Here is a 17,697-nt window from a genome sequence, read left to right as displayed (position 1 = left end):
GAGTCCTTTCTGGTCATTCCCACTCAACTGTGAGGGCCTCAAGGGCAGGGACTAGATCTGATTATACTCTGTGGCTGGTTCAGAGCAGACCAGCCCTCAGACAGTGTTTGTTGATTGACTGCAGGGATGAATCCCCTCTCTCCCTCTTTTCTTCCTTCTCCAGATTTGGAGAATATGAAGGCAGTGAGGAAAAGAGAGACAGAGGGGGCGCTGGATATTCTGGGTGATGGTATGATTACACCAAGACCTTCCCTAACCTGTATGAAATGGAGTGATCCAGCTTTGATTGCATACAACATTGATTGTGTCCTGATAGATTTCCCAGAGGGGCAGCCGGTTAAGAAGATGCCATTCATGGCCATGAGCCACAAAGAAGACTGAACGAATGGTCATGGTCTCTGAGACCCTCAGACTCAACCCTCCTCTAGGGCCAGGAAGCCCTGGGAGGCAGCAGGCTTGGGCTGGAGGATTGGGACTCTCGGTTTCCATCCACAGACTAGCCCAGCTTATCCATCTGTCTCTTCTTCTTCCCTCCCCAGGTAAGAAAAAGGCAGCAGCGTTGTTTGACAGCCAGGCCCCTATCTGCCCCATCTGCCAGGTGCTGCTAAGGCCCAGTGAGTTGCAGGAGCATATGGAACAAGAACTGGAACAGCTGGCCCAGCTGCCTGCCAGGTAAGCCAGCAACTGGGGGAGCCTGCCTGCCAGATGATTCCACTCTGTCGTAGATATCAGGTCCTGGGAACAGCTGCCTGGCCCAGTCCCCAGCCTCTAGGTAGAAGGCAAGGCCCTCCTATTACTCTCCTCTACTCGGCTTTCAGTCCTCGGACCCTCCAGGCAAATGGTGATGCCTTTCCCTCCTTGCTGTATTTTTGGGGATGGGAAGAGGGTGACCCCTCTTTAGGCCTCAACCTCAAAAGGGCATAAAAGGAGCTGGAAAGGGATGAGCCATAGCCACGGGCCTTGCCCTGCCATGCTAAGCCTCAGGGTAGGGTAGCAGAAGCAGGGACAGGGCCTGGAGGCCTGACCAGCCATGTGGCCTTGTGCTGACATCCAGGGGCATAGGCACTACCTTCTCGGTGAATCTCAAGGTCAAAAAGGTGACAATCAAGAATGGGCTCAGGTGTGAGTCCTCCCCCAACCTCTCCATCCTCCCTCCCTTCTCCCTGTCTGAGGGACAAAAGGGAGTGCCCTATAGGTGAGCCGGGTTATCAAAGGGACAGAGCAGGGGTGTAACAAATTACCCCAAATCTTAGTAACTTAAAGCAACCATTTCCTTATACTCAAGGAACTGTGGGTTCAGGAATTCAGACAGAGCGTGGAGGGGATGACTTGTGTTGCTCCACGATGTCTGGGGCCCGGGCTGGGAAGACTCAATGGCTGGGAGCTAGCATCGTCTGGAGCCCCCTTCATTCACATGTCTGGTCACGGATTTCGGCTATCAACTGGGACCTCTGCTGGAGCTATGACCCAGGCACCTCCGCTTGGCTTCCCCACGTGGCCTGGGCCTGCTCATAGCCTGGCAACCTCCGGGTAGCTGGACTCCGTATGGGGCAGCTTAGGGCCCTAAAGCAAATGTTCCAGTCCACGAGATGGAAGCTGGATCCCCTTTTACAACCTAGCCTCGAAAGTCACTTAACGCCACTTCCACTGTTCTCTGTTGGTCGAGGCAGAATCAGCCCAGCCAGACTGAAGGGGAACAGACATACACCCCAGCTTTTGATGGGGGAGTGGAAAGGTCATATTATAGGAGAGCACGTGGGAGAGGAGACGTTGGCCATTGCCGCCCACTCTGGAAGATACGTCACCCAGAGGGGAACAGCCTGCCCCACCATTCCCAACCCCGCCCCACTCCACCCCCTCCTTCAGTCCAAGTCATCAGACTTGACTGATCTTCCTTCTGCCGTCTCACCTAATCCCCCTTGAGGGGTGCAGGAGACCCAGAGGTAAGCCGGAACTGGTCCGTCTCTCTCATTGCATGAGAGTAAGGGGAGCAGGGCCAGAGAAACAAGGAGGGGTAGAGGCTGCTCCTTGGGAAGAACCGTGGGGCACGGAGAAAGCATGAACCCCAGCATGGAGGAGAGAAGACCTCCTATGGGAAGGGCGGCCTGAACTGAATTTTGAAGGAAGAAGTATTAGGTATCTGTTGCTGTGTTACAAATTACCCTCAAACCCAGTGGCTTGAAACAACAAACATTTATTATCCACAGTGTCTGTGGACCATCAGTTCAGGAACAGCTCGGTTGGGTAGTTGTGTCTTCTGGCTCAGTCTCTCGTGAGGCTGCAGTTAGGACGTGAGCAAGGCTGCAGTCATCCGAAGGTCTGCCAGTGACTTCGGGAACCATTTCCAGATGGTTCGTCCACACATGGGTATCTCCATGGGACGGCTTGAGTTTCCCTCTGACATGGCTGCTGACTTCCCGCAGAGGAAGTGATCCCAGAGACTCAGGAGGAAGCCACAATGCCTTATACGATCCAGTCTCAGAAGTCATATGCTATTGCTTCCAGTGTATTCCATTCTCTCCATTAGAAACAAGTCACCAAGTCCAGACCCCACTCAAGAGAGAATTAAACGATAAGCTCTACGTCTTGACAGGAGGACTGTCGAAGAATTTGTGAGAATACTTAAAACTAGCATAGGAGACTATAGAAATGATAAAAATAATAACCCTGTTTGAACACTTACTACATGCCAAGTTCTCTACATTGCACTGATGTATTTAATCTTCACAACAACTCTCTAGGATAGGTAATAAAAAATTATTAATTCCATTTTACAGATGGGGAAACTGAGAAACAGAGGGGCTAAGTCACTTCTCTAAGGTTGCACAGCCCATCAAGTGGTAACGATAAGATTCAAATCCAAGCATTCGACTGTAGTGCCATGCTCTTAACTGCTCCTGGCATACACAGACACCCCTGACCTCCCCCGCCCACCCCCCCACACACACACCTGGGACCAGCCTAAAAGGGGCACGGTGGGGGAAAGACATACCTTTCCACCAGGTTGAGTTCTTGGCTGTCTGGGAGGGCTACTGGGTGATTTGCTTCCTGTAGAGGCCTTCCCCTCAGTAAGAAGGGAGAATAGAGGCAGAGGTGTGTGGAGAGACCTGTGGCCCTCTGTAAAAGCTGTGGATCCCTAAGGATCTGGAAAATGGGGGCCCAAGCTCTCTTTCTGCCTCCTCAGTGGGGGGCCACAGAACAGCCTAGTCCCTGTGGCTCCACCCCTGCACTGCCCAGGGCATCCACATCTACTCACAGAAGTGCCCCCCAGCCAGGATCCTGCACCAACCCCCCCACCCCCATATTTTCTTGGGGCACCCCCTACTTCCACTGCCTTACCCCCACGTCTGTTTCCCCCACCCAGAGCCCCCACATCGGCTCCGCCCCTCACGGCTGTGTCTTGCGTCCCCCACTTCTGTGCCCCTCACGTCCAGGCCCAGCCCAGCACCCCCTAACCCCTGGCACGCCCCCCCTCCACCCGGTGTCTGACAGCCGGACAGCGGGATCTGCACAGCAAGTGAAATTCCCGTCGGATCGATAAAGCCGAAGCGCTGGCGGCGACGGGTCGATGGTTTTATCTGTCTCGGCCCCGCCGCGCCCGGCGCGCTGACAGTCCGACCGGCCGGCAAAGGCGTTCAAGGGCAGCCGCGCCCGCCGCCCCCTCCCCTCCCCTCTCCCGCCCTCCCCTCCCTGCGGCCGCTGCGCCCACCGGACTGCTGGCTGGACCGGCCGCCACCGCCCTCGTGATTTATCTGGATTTTTAATTGGAAAAAATTTGCGAATTAATTGATTTCAGGAACTTGCCAATTAACATTGTAATTGGGTGCGTGATAAATTCCCAAGGAGTGTGTCAGCTCCCTCCGGGCTGAGGGCGCCGCGGAGCGCGGGTAGCGCGCGGGGAGGGCCCCAGCCTTGGCTGCCCTTGCCCCGCCCCTGCCCTCTCTTTGGGAGGCTGGAGGAGAGCAGAGAAGTGGGGAAAAGATGTGGCACCTGGGCTCCTAAGACTCCTCCCTCCTCTCTCCCTGCCAGCCGCTCCCTGAGCTGAATGTGACCTTTGACCAGCCATTTTGCAGATGGGGAAACTGAGTCCTGCAGGAGGGCAGAGCTTGACTGTGCCTGGGCACGGGTGGAAGGAGGGCATCCCCCATCCCTGGTATGTGGCCAGAGCCTTCCTCTCCAGCTCTCCAGTCCTCTTCTTTCCCTTCCACTCCATGCTCCCTTCTCCCTGCCCCCCTCTTTCTCCTCTTTCCTCCAACTTCCCACTTCCTTCTCTTGCCCTGCCTTTGCCTCTGCTCTCCCACCCCTCCGAAGGCGTAGTCAGCTGCCGAGTCTGTGGATGCCACTGCAGGGTGCCTGTCCATCCCCTGGGATGCCTCCCCTGTCCCGGTCAAATGGCTGCTCCCCCAGAAGTTCTTCAGGATGAGCCTGGTATTGTGCCCTCTGCCTCCCTTTGCACAACAGCACAGAGCAGCAAACTTCCCCCCTAGCAACCGCTCCCCCACCCCCAGGAAGCCACTATTTCAGACCCACCTGAGGACTCACACAGAGAAGCAGGGACCTCCCAGCTCCCAAACTAGGGCTGGCTCGTTCCCACAGACACAGGCGAACATGTCCATGACATACAGGCACCCATACACCCCCACATTCCAGCACACATAGATATGCTCACACACATATACTCATTCCCACAGGTACGTGGGCACACAGATGCCTACAGGAAGAAGAGTCAGAACTCCTGTTGGCAAAGCACATCTACTTTTCAAAGTACTTTCACATCTGAGATCAGCTGTGCACGCACACCCCCCTTCAGACCAGCCTCCCCTTTCTCAGTCCCGCCCAGAAGCACAAACAGACCCCAGGACTCAGCTAGGTAGAGCAAGGAGGGCAAAGTTCCAGTAAGGACAGTCTGTAGGCCTGGAGGGTTGTCCTGGAGGTAGTAGGGGAGTTAGAATATTGATGAGCCACAGGAAACTTGACCAACTTTCATTAGTGCGGGAGAAGCACTCTGGAGGCTGGTGTGGAGCGTGAACTACGGGTGGAAGCAGGGAGGCAAGTGAGGAGGTTGGCCAAGGGTCCAAGGGACAGATAATGAGCTGACCCACTGACCTGGGACAATGGCAGTGGCTTTGGGATCGGAGAAGACGGAATGCTGAGAGACTGGTGGAGGAAGAAGCAAGAGAACTTAGGTGATTACCCACAGGGTACTTAGTAGGAAGAATTTTCTGACCTGGGTGACCAGAAAGCTGTTGATGGCAGAGAAGCAAGTTTCTGATGAAAGGAGGAGACACCGGACAGGACACTGGGCATGCTAAGCCTCAGATGTCTCTGGGATGGTGATGGGGTAGAGATTGTATGCGTGCAGACAGACAGGCAGGCAGCAACACTCTGGGGGTGGGGGCTGAAGATTGCAGGGTGGTGGGGAGTGGCCCGCAGACTTCTCTGGGGCCCCCGGGCAGGAGTTTCCATCCAGAGAAAGGAAAGAGCCCTAGACTTGGAGATATGGCCTGGCGCTGCGAGTGAGGCGTGGTTTGGAGAGGCCTGAGCCTCGGGACCTTTCCTGGGAGGCTTCCAAAGTCACGTTGAGATCTGGCGTCTAGGATGGGAAGCCAGCTCTCTGGTCAGTGCTTTCAAAGTGCTGAGAGGAGCCACAGGGAGGCTGGGTGACTCTAGAGAGGCAGGGTATGGAGACGGCCATGCCCCCACCCCCACTTAAGCCTTATTTAAGGCCGGCCTCGGTGTTTGGTTGGGTAATGAACTAGATAAACAATTCCCCAAATAGATTAAAACGAAGTGTAACTTACGAAGGCGGCTGGTGATGATGGTTTATTCCCGGGCAGCACACCATTTCTTTATTTCCAAGGATAATTCAGTGTAAATCACCTTAATTAAAAGTGTCAGCCCAGCCCATGAATATTGTACTTAGGAACGCGTTTCCTGGGTCCCAGTTATAATTTAAAACCCATGGATCACTAGGCAGCGAGTGACTGAGAAGGGAGGAAATCGTTGGGGGCGGGCTGTGGAAACAGGGAGGGACTGAAGGCAGGGTTGCTGGTGGGCTGGGCAGGAGCCTGTCTGCCTGTAGCTCTGAGGCTCGGACCTCCCCCTTTCTCAGTGGCAGGCTTTTCACCAGACTACTGTTCCTGGGGGACCAGGCTCACTCGGGAAGCCTGAGATAATCAGGTTGTTGGAAGAAAGGTGGTGTGGGGTGGGCGCGCTTGCTCCAAGAGAGGGAAGGAGCCTAAGGCAGGACCAGCCCAACTTAAGGGAAAAGGAAGAGTATTGGCAAAGGGAGAGTCTGGACATTCTCACCCTAGATGTCTTTACTTCTGCTCACCAGCAGAGTAAACTAAAGCCCGGCGTCAGTGGGATGTTCCCCGAGTAGAGGTAGAAAAAGAACTCCAAGAACTCTGTCCTCCAGCCTAACCCCTGAGTATCTTCAGGGAAGCAGTGTGAGCAATGGAAAGGCAGCACTTTGGACTCGGTCCGACCGAAACTCAAATCCCTAAACCCTGCATGGCCTGAGGGGTATATCATTTACCCTCTGTTCATGTCCTTTGCAAACTTTTTGTGATGATTAAACTGAGAACACATATGGAGTTCCTGGCCCATACCTGCCAGGCCCGTCCCATGTGGTTGGTGCATAATCATTGCTCACTCTTTCCTTTTCCGTCCCAACCTGATTCTGTCCAGACAAAGCTCAGACCTCAGGCCAGGGGTCCAGTGAGAACAGGTTAAATGCCTCGTTTCTAGCATCTACAGATGCCTCATTACCAGATGCCTCATTTCCGGCTTCAGTAGATGCCTCATTTCTGAACCTGTCCAGACACAGGTGCAACGGGATGTCAGTCCTTGTTGACGGAGTGAGGGAAAGCTCAAAATCATAAAGTCGCCAACTAGTTGCTCCTCAAGAGAAGCTCTGTCTCCTCTCCGTATCCCCATTGCCTAGATCAGGGCCTGGCCTGGAGCAGGAGTTCAGGGACTGTTCGAGAACCCAATGGAACTGAGTGGAACCTGGTCTGGCTGTCCTACACAGTCTGTGATGCCCGCACCATGCAATCACACGGGCAGACAGCGCTGTGTTTACACTCAGACCTTGGGCTCGCGCTCTCACTGAGCCTGGTGGCCTCCACACGGTGATGTGTGTATCCATGTGGGTGTGCATCCACATGTGTCTGCATGTGTGGGTGCGTATCTGAGCACGTGGGTGTCTGCATCTACGCATGTATTTCTGTGGATGTTGGCGCCTGAGCAGCTCTTCACCCAGGTCGGGGGGACTGTTGTGAATGGGTCTTTTTTTTTTTTATGTGTTTGAGCCTCGTGACTGTGGACAGAATTATGGACATTGGATATGTGTGTCTTTGCCTCTAGGCCAGGGTTTCTCAACCTCAGCCCTATGGATATTTGGAGCCAGATAATTCCTTGCTGTGAGGGGCTGTCCCATATGTTGTAGGATGGTTCATATCCTCCACCCACCAGATGCCAGTAGCATACTCCCTGCCCCCAGTGGTGACAATCAGAAGGGTCTTCTGACATTGCCAAATGTCCCCTGGGGGACAGATGCCTTTATCTGAATCTGCCTAAGCCTTGGCTCACACACTGGGTGTGTCTGTGTCTGACCCTATGGGTGTCCCCTGGGTCCATGGCCTGCCCTGTGAGTCCACGTGTGCCTTGGGTGTGGGTGTGTGTGTCTTTTGTGCCTCACGGATAGCCCTGTGTGTGTGTTCTACCTGCACAGCTTTCACGCGCCTGTGCAGGGGCCCTATGTCAATGGGCTGTGTCTTGTCTCCTGCACGTATCAGACAGCGCCTCTGTGTGCATGTATTTGTATGTGTGTGTGAGTGCACGTGCATGAATGTGGGAGCACAGATGTGGTGAGCACAGTGGGGGCAGCAGGGAGGGAGGGACAGGAACAGGGATATTAATGTTTCTGAAGTGGATCTGATTTGATACGTCTTGTTCCATTGTCAGCATCTGTTTAGCAGGGATTTGTAATACTTTGTGGCTCTGGATCACTCATGCTTAGCGCGGGATGTGGCCTTGCATACCAATTTTGTTATTAAACACAGTCCTCGCCTCCCCCACAGCCCATCCATCACCTCCCGCCCCCGCCCCCGCCTGCTCTGAGCCGCCCACCATATTTCAGGGCCCAGCTCCCGCCCGCCTGCCGCGCCCGATGCCGGAGGGCCTGGGGCTGACAAATTGAATCAGGGGGAGATCATTCCTGGCCTAACGCAGTTTGCAGCATGTTGGAGGGAGAATTGACAAGAGCCATGTCAGCTCCATCACCCCAATCCCATAGGAGCTAGGAGCAGGCTGGGGACAGGAGGTGGAGGGAAGGGGGCATCCGGGAATGCAGAATCCTCGGGGCTGATACCAGGAGGCAGGTAAAGCCCCTTTCCTCAGATTCATGAGGGAGCCCACGGGTCTAGTGTCTCTGTCCTCCTCCCAGGAGCCAGCTCCTGCCACTGGTGCCTGATGGAGGCTGAGCTAGTCAGGGCCAGCTGGGGTCGAGTGGCCTTAGTAGAGCCTGGCTGCACAGGGCTGGGCTAAGCTGGCCGTGCCTTCTCTCTTTGGGGTCTTCTTGCTATTCTTCTCTTGCACGCCCTTGGTAAGTGGGATGGTCACTCTGTTCTCTTCTTTCTTGGCAGCAAGAATTCCCTTCTGAAGGATGCCATGGCTCCAGGCACCCCCAAGGTAGGTGGACAATTGTGTGTTTTCCTCCTACCCATCCTAACCTAGGCCTCCCCATTACTGATTCCTCTTGAGGAAAAGGAGCTCTTCCTGGATCCCCAACTGTCTCCAGGGTTTGGTCGTCAGCCTGCGGCCAAGGGCTGCCCTGTGTGCTTAAGCGTGGTGTGTGTGCGCCTGTGTGTGTGTGCATGTGTATGTAGTCTGAGTGTGAGCCAGAGTATGTTCATCTGACTTCTTCCTCTTCCAGCCGGGACAGGGGTCAAAGCTAAAGAATGACCTGGGGACATGGGGGTGCTCAGACACTAAGACTCAAAGGAGGAAGGTGAGCTATAGCAGGTAAAGAAAAATACCGAAGTACAGGTCAAGACTGCGCACAAAGGCCTTAGAAGCCAGGCCCTGGGTGTGTGTGTGTGTGTGTGTGTGTGTGTGTGTGTGTGTGTACTTTGTCCTGAGGGCAGCAGGGAGCCAGGGAGGATGTTGGGTTCTTCTGGGGGGACAGTCTACCCCTTCCAAACAGATAGTGTGGGAGAGAAGTTTGAGAGTATCAGACGCAGAAAGGGAAAAATGAAGGGCAAGTAGCTGGCTTGAAGGAGGGGCCAGAGAGGCCTCACACAATGACATGATTTGTACCAAGAACTCCCACAGGTGGCCCCAGAGGCAGATGGTACTGCTTCCCCAAAGGTGATGATTTTGAGGGAGTGGGGGCCTGGGGAGGAGGACTAGACCCTACTCACTGACTGTCCCCTTTCTCACCCTCCGTAAGGCAACTCTTTCCTTACAAGTTCTCAAAATGATTCATAAAGACAGGAATCCCTGGCCCTTTTTATAGGGAATGAGGAGTGAGGGTTAAAGCTTCAGAAATGATGCAGTCTGGAGACATGCACAAAGAAATTAGAGCAAAAGCCAAGATGAGAATCTGGGGACCCCTGCATGGGGGGGGGGGTCAAGATAAGGTACAGACACCAGGAAAGGGGGCAGAGGAGAAAGAGTCACAAGTAAAGAGGGGCCCAAGAGAGCCTGGTACCCTAGACTCTAAGGGAAGAAAAGTTCCAAAACATATGGGTTGGTCAGCACTTGAAGAGAGCAAGTCTGGAGAAGGGAGCCACTGCATTGAGAAGTCTTAAAGGCACTGGGGACATCTGGCAGTTTGGAGAAAAGGAGCCAGAGTGATCATGTTACCTGTAAGGGTTGGCCCTGGAGGCCTCAGAAAGGGTGGGAGTGGATTTTGCACCTTTATTCAGGAAATCACTCGCCACAGAAAGTTGGGCAGAGGTGGGGCAGAGACTAATGTAGGCTCTGTCAAAGTAAGCAAAGCCTTCTGGCTCTAAAGAGAAAAGGTGGGGCTTGCCATGCAGCTGTGGACCGTGCAGGTGGGGAGCCACACTCGTGAGGCTTGGCCTGGCCTCTAGCACTCAGTGGTTCTGGTTAAGGAAGACAGGCCGGCCGCTGACCCCTGGCACCTGAGCGCAGCTGCCAGGGCTGGGCCCCGGGCCCCGGAGAGGCCAGCACTCTAAGGATGAACACGGTTGCTCTCCATGTCCATACCTGGCCCCGCACAGATGCAGACGCACACACAACGGAGCTCAGAACACTCACACGGGAAGTCTTAAAACATGCGTGGATCCTGCCACCATCAACACGGGAGTGTTGATAATCAGTCTCCGAGGCGAGGACCCCTGTTTGCCCGCTCCCAGGTTCATGCTCACACCCCCAAAGCTGACCATTGCAGGGTCTGTCCCCTGCCTGTGGCTGAGGCTTTAGGGAAGCAGGCCACGGGTAGAAGAGGCGTGAGGTAGAAGGTTCAAGCCAGAGACTGAGAGGACAGGGAGAAGGAGGGAGGGAGGAGGGGGAGAGGGCGAGGGGGCCTTAGACAAGATTGATGGCCTCATTGCCATTAAGAAAAAAATTAGCCGGTGGCGGCTATCATATTAAAGGGTGAAGAAGCCGTGAATTATTTTCTTAAAGATCTTATCGCTTACAATGATAATTTTACCTTCCAAAAGGCCACTTTTAATGAGGCGAAGAGCCAGGCAAAAAGTCATGATTTAATGCTGGGATTTTTTTTCAAAACACATTTTACTGCTTTTTGGTCCATGTTTAAAAAGCACCAGTGACCTTTTTTTATTCTGCTTGCCCCAGGTGTAATGCTGGGCCTCTCAGGGCTTCTAACCTAGAGAGAATGAGAGAGAGAGAAAGCACACAAGAACGAGCTTTCTCGTGGCGGGGGGCAGGGACCCCCACATCGTTTCCCCTCCTCAGCGTCCTCCCTGGGACCAGAGAAGGAGAAGAACATTGCCCAAAAGCCCACCGCAGTCGGCACCAGGCCTTGGCTGGGCGAAGAAAGGGCTCCAAGTGGCAGGCCCTTCCCAGGCTCTTTCCTCCACCAGCTCCTTGGGGAGAGGCTGAGTCAGGGCACCCCGCCAGGCCAGCAGGCGCCCCTCCCCTCCCAGGGCCCTTGCCTGAGGATGTGCAGCTTGGCCACCACATGCAGGTCACATCCTAAGGCTCGGTCGGAGATGAAGGATAAATGGCTGCTCCATCTTTCCCAAATTGCTTTCTTTGGGCTGTCACTGGCGATTTGGCATGGTTTCTAGGCTGGGGAGGCCTCCTAGGGAATTGTATGCTTCCGGCTCCGAGCTGTGCAGGCTGGAGAGGGTGGGGGAAGGAAGTCGGGATCGCTTGCAGGCCTCTAGGCCCCCCGCCCAAGCCCCGTTTGCAGCTGAACAGGCCTTGGCAAGAGCCGGCAAGAGCCCGCTGAACGTGCCATGTGGTATTTAGAATTGTGGCGCTCGCACACAATGTAAAGCAGACAGTTTATTAATCTAAACTGCGGGCGCATGTAGGAGAGGCCGCACAGGATTGACGTGGGGGGGTTAGTTGTGCTGGGGTTCTTGCTGGGGTCACTGCTGCAGCGCTGGGATAAATGGACCCGGCGTACATCCCTAGCTGCATGTGGGAAACTCATACATACTATTTAATTTACTGTCTCCATAGCTGGGCTGCCGTCAGCCTGTATTAGGGGCAGACAGGGCTGCAGGTGTGTGGCTTTACCCTCAACCCCCCAGGAGGGGGGTCCCAGAGTCTCTACTTGCTATGGGAACACAAAACATGTATCATCTCAGCCTATTAGGGGAGGGCAAGGCATCCTGCCCCACTGGGGCAGAGATTACCTGGGGTCTGGGAGCTTTGGACCCCCTTGGAGGTCTCTACGCCTTCCTAGAATCAAGCCATGGTCTCCCACAGCCACACCCCCAGGGCCCCAATGCCTGCCTGCCTTCTGAGACTATCCCTCAGCCTTCCTCTCTGCCCCTCTCCCCAAAGCTCTGGTGGACTGGGAACTCTAGGGGACTGACTGACTGCAGGTCTCATTTGGCCCGAGGCTACATGTCCTTTCTCTTCTTCCAGTCCCTCCTGTTGTCTGCTTCCATCAAGAGAGAAGGAGAGTCCCCAACAGCGTCCCCACACTCCTCCACTACCGATGACCTGCACCACTCAGACAGATACCAGGTGAGGAGGGGCTGGGTGAGCGTCAGAAGGAAGCCCCCGTGGATGAAAGCTTAGAGGGGGCTGCCTGGTGCCAACTCCTCCCATCCTTGGGAGGAGAGAAGAGAAGCCTGAACTGTATTTGGTTTGCTCTGCATCCAGTGCCCCTAACCGGACCCAGAAGGAACAGGTGTCGGGGAATGGGCCTTCGACAGATGGGTTTTAAGGAGTGATGCCAAGGTCACCTGGGTTCTGGTGGGCTCTGAGCACATCTAAAGCATCCTGTTCATCAAGAGGAATCCTATGTGGTTTCGTTTCATGGGGGCCCTGAGACCTAGCCCCAAATCCCCTGAAGACTTCAGACTTCAAAACCAGGATCCCCTGAGCAAATAATTATTCAATCCTGCCAAACCTTGGTATCAGACCCGAGAGAGTCAGACAGATGTGGCCCCTGAGTGCCTTGGGCAAACAGGAAGGGAGTAATCACACAGTCCCAAGAGATCACAGCAAGAGGGGACCTGAAGGTAACATCCTAGCTCTATAGGGATTCTATAACTCTATATGGGACTCAAACTGCATAGTCCAAAGTGCCAGCCTTGAGGAGGAATCCTCACTCTCATAAACCTTGGTTCTAGAGAGTCAGCCCAGTCCAGCCCCTGGAAACACTGCTCTCACCCAATAACCCTAGTGTAAGTGGAGAAATGACCCAACCCCAGGGAATTCTGGTGTGATAGGGAGACAAGGCTCTGCACCAAGAGTTCCACTCGAAAGGCATGGACAGAGCCCTGTCCTTAGGGGATATCCTACACAGCAGTCAGCCTCAGCACCTGCTGAACTAGGAAAAGAACTACCATCAGGCATAGGCATGGCATGCTAAGGCATGGCACTGAGGTTTTCTGTGATTTAGGTTCAACCCCGATCTCCAGCTGCCATTCCTAATGAATACCTGCCCTCCATGAACCCTATGGGCTATTAGCACAGAATTAATGCCAATCACTCCCTCCATGTCCGTGCCATTCCTTTCTTGCCTGCACACTTTTACACATGTGGTTTCTTCTAATGGGACTATTTTACCCCACCGTGTCACATTTATATTTATCCTCCAATATCCTGCCCAAATACCATCTCCTCCAGGAAGCCTTTCTGGATTAGCTATCTCTTCTCATGATCCCTGTATATCCTTATGATTGCCCTTATCATCCTATATTGTGATCACCTGTTTAGCTATGCTTCCATTATTTACTAACATATAACATGCTATCTCAGAACTTAGTGACTTAACACAATGTGCTGTTTCTCATGGTTTTTTTTTCAGTTGACTGGGCCTTTTCTCATTTATGTAGCTCATTCAGCTGGAGGATTGACTAGGCTGAAAAGCCTCTCATTCTGGGAGATCAGGATGCCTCGGTTCTCTTCCATGTGCCTCTTATCCTCCAATAGGTTAGATCAGCTTCCTTCCTTGGAAGCCTCAGGGCAGTGTCATACCAAGAAGGCAAAGACCAAAACTGCAAAGTCTCTTGAGGCCTAGACTCTGGAACTCATACATCAATTTGGCAAAACAAGTCACAAGGCTAAGCCATAATCAAGGGATGAAGAAATGCACCTCTTGACAGAAGGAACCACAAAGAACGGTGACCATATTTAATCTCTCACAATGAGCATGACTGTTTCACTAGACTGGGAGTTCCTCCAAGGCAAGGTCCTTGTCTCATCCTTCTTTACTCCCTTCTTATACTCAAACATGCTCACCCCAGTGTCCTTGCCTTCAAGGGATTGGATTTGCAAATAAATAATTATAGCCAGTGGTTTAAGTGCTGTGACAGTTAAGTAAGTTTCTGGGACAGCACAGCATAAAGAGGGGCAAATTAGAACAAGCTTCACAGAGGAGGTTAACAACTGAACACGGACAAGTAGGAGTTCACTTTGGTGGACAAGGAAGGTCTGCCATTTCAAGGCAACCCTGTGTGCAAAGGGCATAGAGATGTAACACAAAATTATGTACTTGGGGACATGCTAGCTGTTCAGTTTTGTTAGCATGTAAAATACAAGGGAAACTGGTAGAATGTGACGCTGAAAGTACTCCAGGGACTAGCTAGGTATTCCATCTCCTGATCCTTACACAACGCCTGGCATGTACTAGTTGGTCAATTATGGTTTGTTTTTTGTTTTTGTTTTTGTTTTTTAAATCATCAGACTAGGTCTTAAAAGCATGGGGTACTGGTTTCTGGTTTGGATTCCCATATACTTAGCCCCCACTGGATTACCTAACCCCCTTAACCATGACCTCATTTTACCCTCATAGCAACTGTGCAGGCTAGGATTTGTTGCCCCCAATTTATTGCTAAGGAAACAGGCCTAGAGAGGGGATATGACCTTTTTTTGGAACCGATAAATTATGAGTAACAGAGTCAGAATTTGAACTGTACTCTGTCTGGCCCTGAATCCTTGTTTCCCAGCCCTGCTCTAGACTCAGGGGCTTCCCTTTATAAATCTCCTTTTCCCCTTCTCACTGATATGTCCTACATGCTAGACCCTGTGCTGGGTGACTGGATAGAGACAATCCCACCCCCGGTAGCAGGGACACACATGTAAATAATCACAATATACAAGATTAGAGGGGAGCCAAGGAATGGTGAAAATTCAGAAGAGGCAACTAACCCAACCTTTGGGGAAAAGTGAAGCCTTCCTAGAGTCCTGAAGGGTGAACAACCCTCAACCAAGCAGCAGATATGGAAGCATGGAGGATAATCTAGACCAGAGTCCAGGGCACAGAGTGCTCAAAGAACTACCATTAGCCCTGCAAAGGTAGAGTGCCAAGATGGCAAAGGGAGAGAGCAAAAGTAGTAGAAGAGTCTGAAGAAAAAAGGCCTGTATGCCATGCTGCAAATCTTCTAGGTTGAGAACCATCGAAGGATTTAAATAAATGGGGGTCAATTTTGTACAATACAAAGATCACATTCTGTGTAGTCTGAAGGATGGGTCGCAGAGAGAGAAACTGAAGACCAGAAGGCCGGATGAGAGACAAATTTTGAGAACTCACAAGATTATGACCTAGAGCAGTGACATCCAAGGCAGGTGTAGCCATTGAAGAAACAGGCCATGCCAAGCGCTACGCAGGGCCCTGGGTTCACCCATATGACTGACACATGGCCCCAACCCTGGAGTGGTCAGTCCACCATAAGAATTTGTATGAGCTACAATGAAGATAGAGATGGAAGTACTCTAACGGGAGGAAAAGATATTTTTGCTTAGGCCTGGAAAGTTGAGTAGGAGATACACAGAGGTGGAGATGGGAACATTAAAGAGTCCTTTAAATATAGACCCTGTGGCATCTAAAGTTGGACTGAGTGTGAGGAATGAAGGAGGGCGGGGCCAAAGACACCTCTCACAGTTTCCGGTGTGGGCACACTTGAGTGGATGGTGGCATCCACTTCCAAACCGAGCACCCCAGTGGAAAGCGGCTGTTTGGGGATGTCGAGTTCCGCGTTGGCCGCATTGGCGTGCGGTGCCTACGAAACCTCCAGACAGCTGAAATGGGAATCCTCTAATAACGGGATTACAGAAAGGCTGGGGGGTGGGGGTGGGGGAGGGACAGTTTGGGGCATTCAATGGGATCGCCCAGAGACGGGGAATCCGGACGCCTCCTCCCCAGCAAAGAGCTGGCCGCGCGGGAGGCGGGGTCCGGGACCCGGGGCCGGATCGAGGCTCTGGGGCGGAAGGAGACCCGCGCTGGCAAGGGGGAATGGGACGCGGTGGGAGGACCCGGCAGTCGCTAAAACTCGGACGGGTTGGCTTTGCGGAAGGTGGGAGGGACCCCAAGGCGGCCCCAGCCGGTTACTACCGGAGTACGAGCAGCCGTTTCCTGGTCCTGGTCCAGGTCCGGCCGCCGCCCCCCCAATTGTGAACTTTCACCCCGGCGCGCGACGGCAGCGGGTCACGTGATCAGGGCCAACATGGCCGCCGCCGCCGGTGGGAGCTGAGGTGCCGCCGCCGCCGGGCAGCCGGGGGGAATCCGCCCGCATCGCCGCCCTCGCCGGCCAGGCGGCCGCAGGGCCCGCAGCGCCGGAGACCGGGGTTGGGGCGGCACCGTGCGGCGGCCACGGGGTCCCGTTAGAGCATCCCCCGGCGGCTATGCCGAGGGCCCGGAGCGGCCGGCGGAGCAGGGGGGCCGGCGGGAGGGAGGAAGTAGGTTTGTTTACGGGCTGTTTGGGGCGGGGCAGGCCGGGACCGGGGTCCAGCGCGGGGGCGGGGGCCAGGGCTTCAGGCTGTGCCTGACGCTTTTCTTCCTCTCTTTCCCCCCCGCCCTGCTTCTGTCCGTGATCTTTTCCCAGACCTTCCTGCGAGTACGAGCCAACCGGCAAACCCGACTGAATGGTGAGTCTTGCCCGGCCCCTCCCTCCGCCCCACCCCCGGCCTCCTCCCTCCCTCACTGCCTGAAGCTCCAGGCTTGCCTGGGTCTCTTCGATATTGGGGCCATTTGGCTTCGTCGCAGTCACAGCGCCTGAGATTGTGCTAACCAGGGCTGCCTCCCTCAGTTTCCCCGTCTGTCTAATGGAGGTTATGGTTCCAGTTCTTGCCCACGCCTCTCTGAAGGCCTTCAAGAACCCTGGTGGGCAATAAGTACCAGAGAATGAGGAACAAGCTACACAATTCCACTCGGGAGCTCAGCTTTGAATTTGCAAACTGCTGGGACCTCACTGTACAAGCCGGCAGGGCGCTGAGAATGTTTTTCTTCCAGTTTTTAATCAGTGCCCAGTAGTGTGAATACAGCCTCTCTGCTGAGACTTGACAATGCAGTGAGATCTGGAGTTCCCACGGCAACAGGAACTAACTCATCCCAGGGCTCTTTGAGTTATCAGTCGGCCCACATTTCACAAAGGTGATCAGCATGGGCTCGACAGCTCTTAGAGGCCTTCTCTGAAAGCACATCATGTATGCACTACCTGGTGCCCCCCCCCCCCTTTGGATTCAAACCTCTGGAGCATTACTATTGCTGAACACAATTGGATGAACCTAGCTTTTTGTGCTGACTAGGGTGTGGTATGTCTGGGTGTTGGCTATAAGGGGCTTAGGGTCTCTGGGCCAGCTGGTGAGTGAGTGAGGCTGTGGCCATTCAGGATCCTCAGCTCCTGCCACTTGGGTTCTGCTGCCTGGCTGAGCCCTGATCAGGAAAAGGAAAGCGTTCATCATAGGCAGACACCATGTTAATCATCATTATCATAACACTTCTGAGAAGGTGGTAACACATTTTGTAGATAAGGAAACTGAGGCTGTGAAAGGTAAAGGTGATTTGTTTAAAATCGTGCAGCTGGGATGTAACTGAACCATGATTTAAACTGAAGTTTACCTCCAAAACCTGTGCTTCTGTGACCGTGTCTTGCTGCTTCCTTACACCAACACAGACCTTTCCCTGCCCACACTTTAGTAAGCTTAGTTCAGGACTTAAAAGATGAATGGTGAATTACCTTTTTTTTTTTTTTTTTTAAGATTTTATTTATTTATTAGGCAGCACAGCAGGGGGAA

The 17,697-nt window shown here is 53.5% G+C and overlaps 1 protein-coding gene across 5 annotated transcripts in view; it reads left to right on the top strand.

Moving 5' to 3' along the window:
• The window catches only part of RNF220 (ring finger protein 220), a 217,579-nt gene that overhangs the window by 182,033 nt on the left and 17,849 nt on the right, over positions 1 to 17,697 (top strand). For 4 of the 5 annotated variants that reach the window (XM_032302016.1, XM_032302015.1, XM_032302014.1 and 1 more), the window contains exons 2-5: positions 540 to 672; positions 8,649 to 8,694; positions 12,097 to 12,198; positions 16,506 to 16,548. In XM_032302016.1, coding sequence (XP_032157907.1) covers positions 540 to 672; positions 8,649 to 8,694; positions 12,097 to 12,198; positions 16,506 to 16,548 — 324 coding nt within the window. Of the gene's footprint in view, positions 1 to 539; positions 673 to 8,648; positions 8,695 to 12,096; positions 12,199 to 16,103; positions 16,360 to 16,505; positions 16,549 to 17,697 lie in introns of those variants that run through there. The other variant, XM_032302017.1, reaches the window with a different exon arrangement.

Source organism: Mustela erminea, chromosome 10 (assembly GCF_009829155.1).
Source record: "Mustela erminea isolate mMusErm1 chromosome 10, mMusErm1.Pri, whole genome shotgun sequence".
Lineage (NCBI taxonomy): Eukaryota > Metazoa > Chordata > Mammalia > Carnivora > Mustelidae > Mustela > Mustela erminea.
The sequence above is the reverse complement of the archived record's forward strand: the minus strand, read 5'-3'. Positions and strand labels throughout refer to the sequence as shown.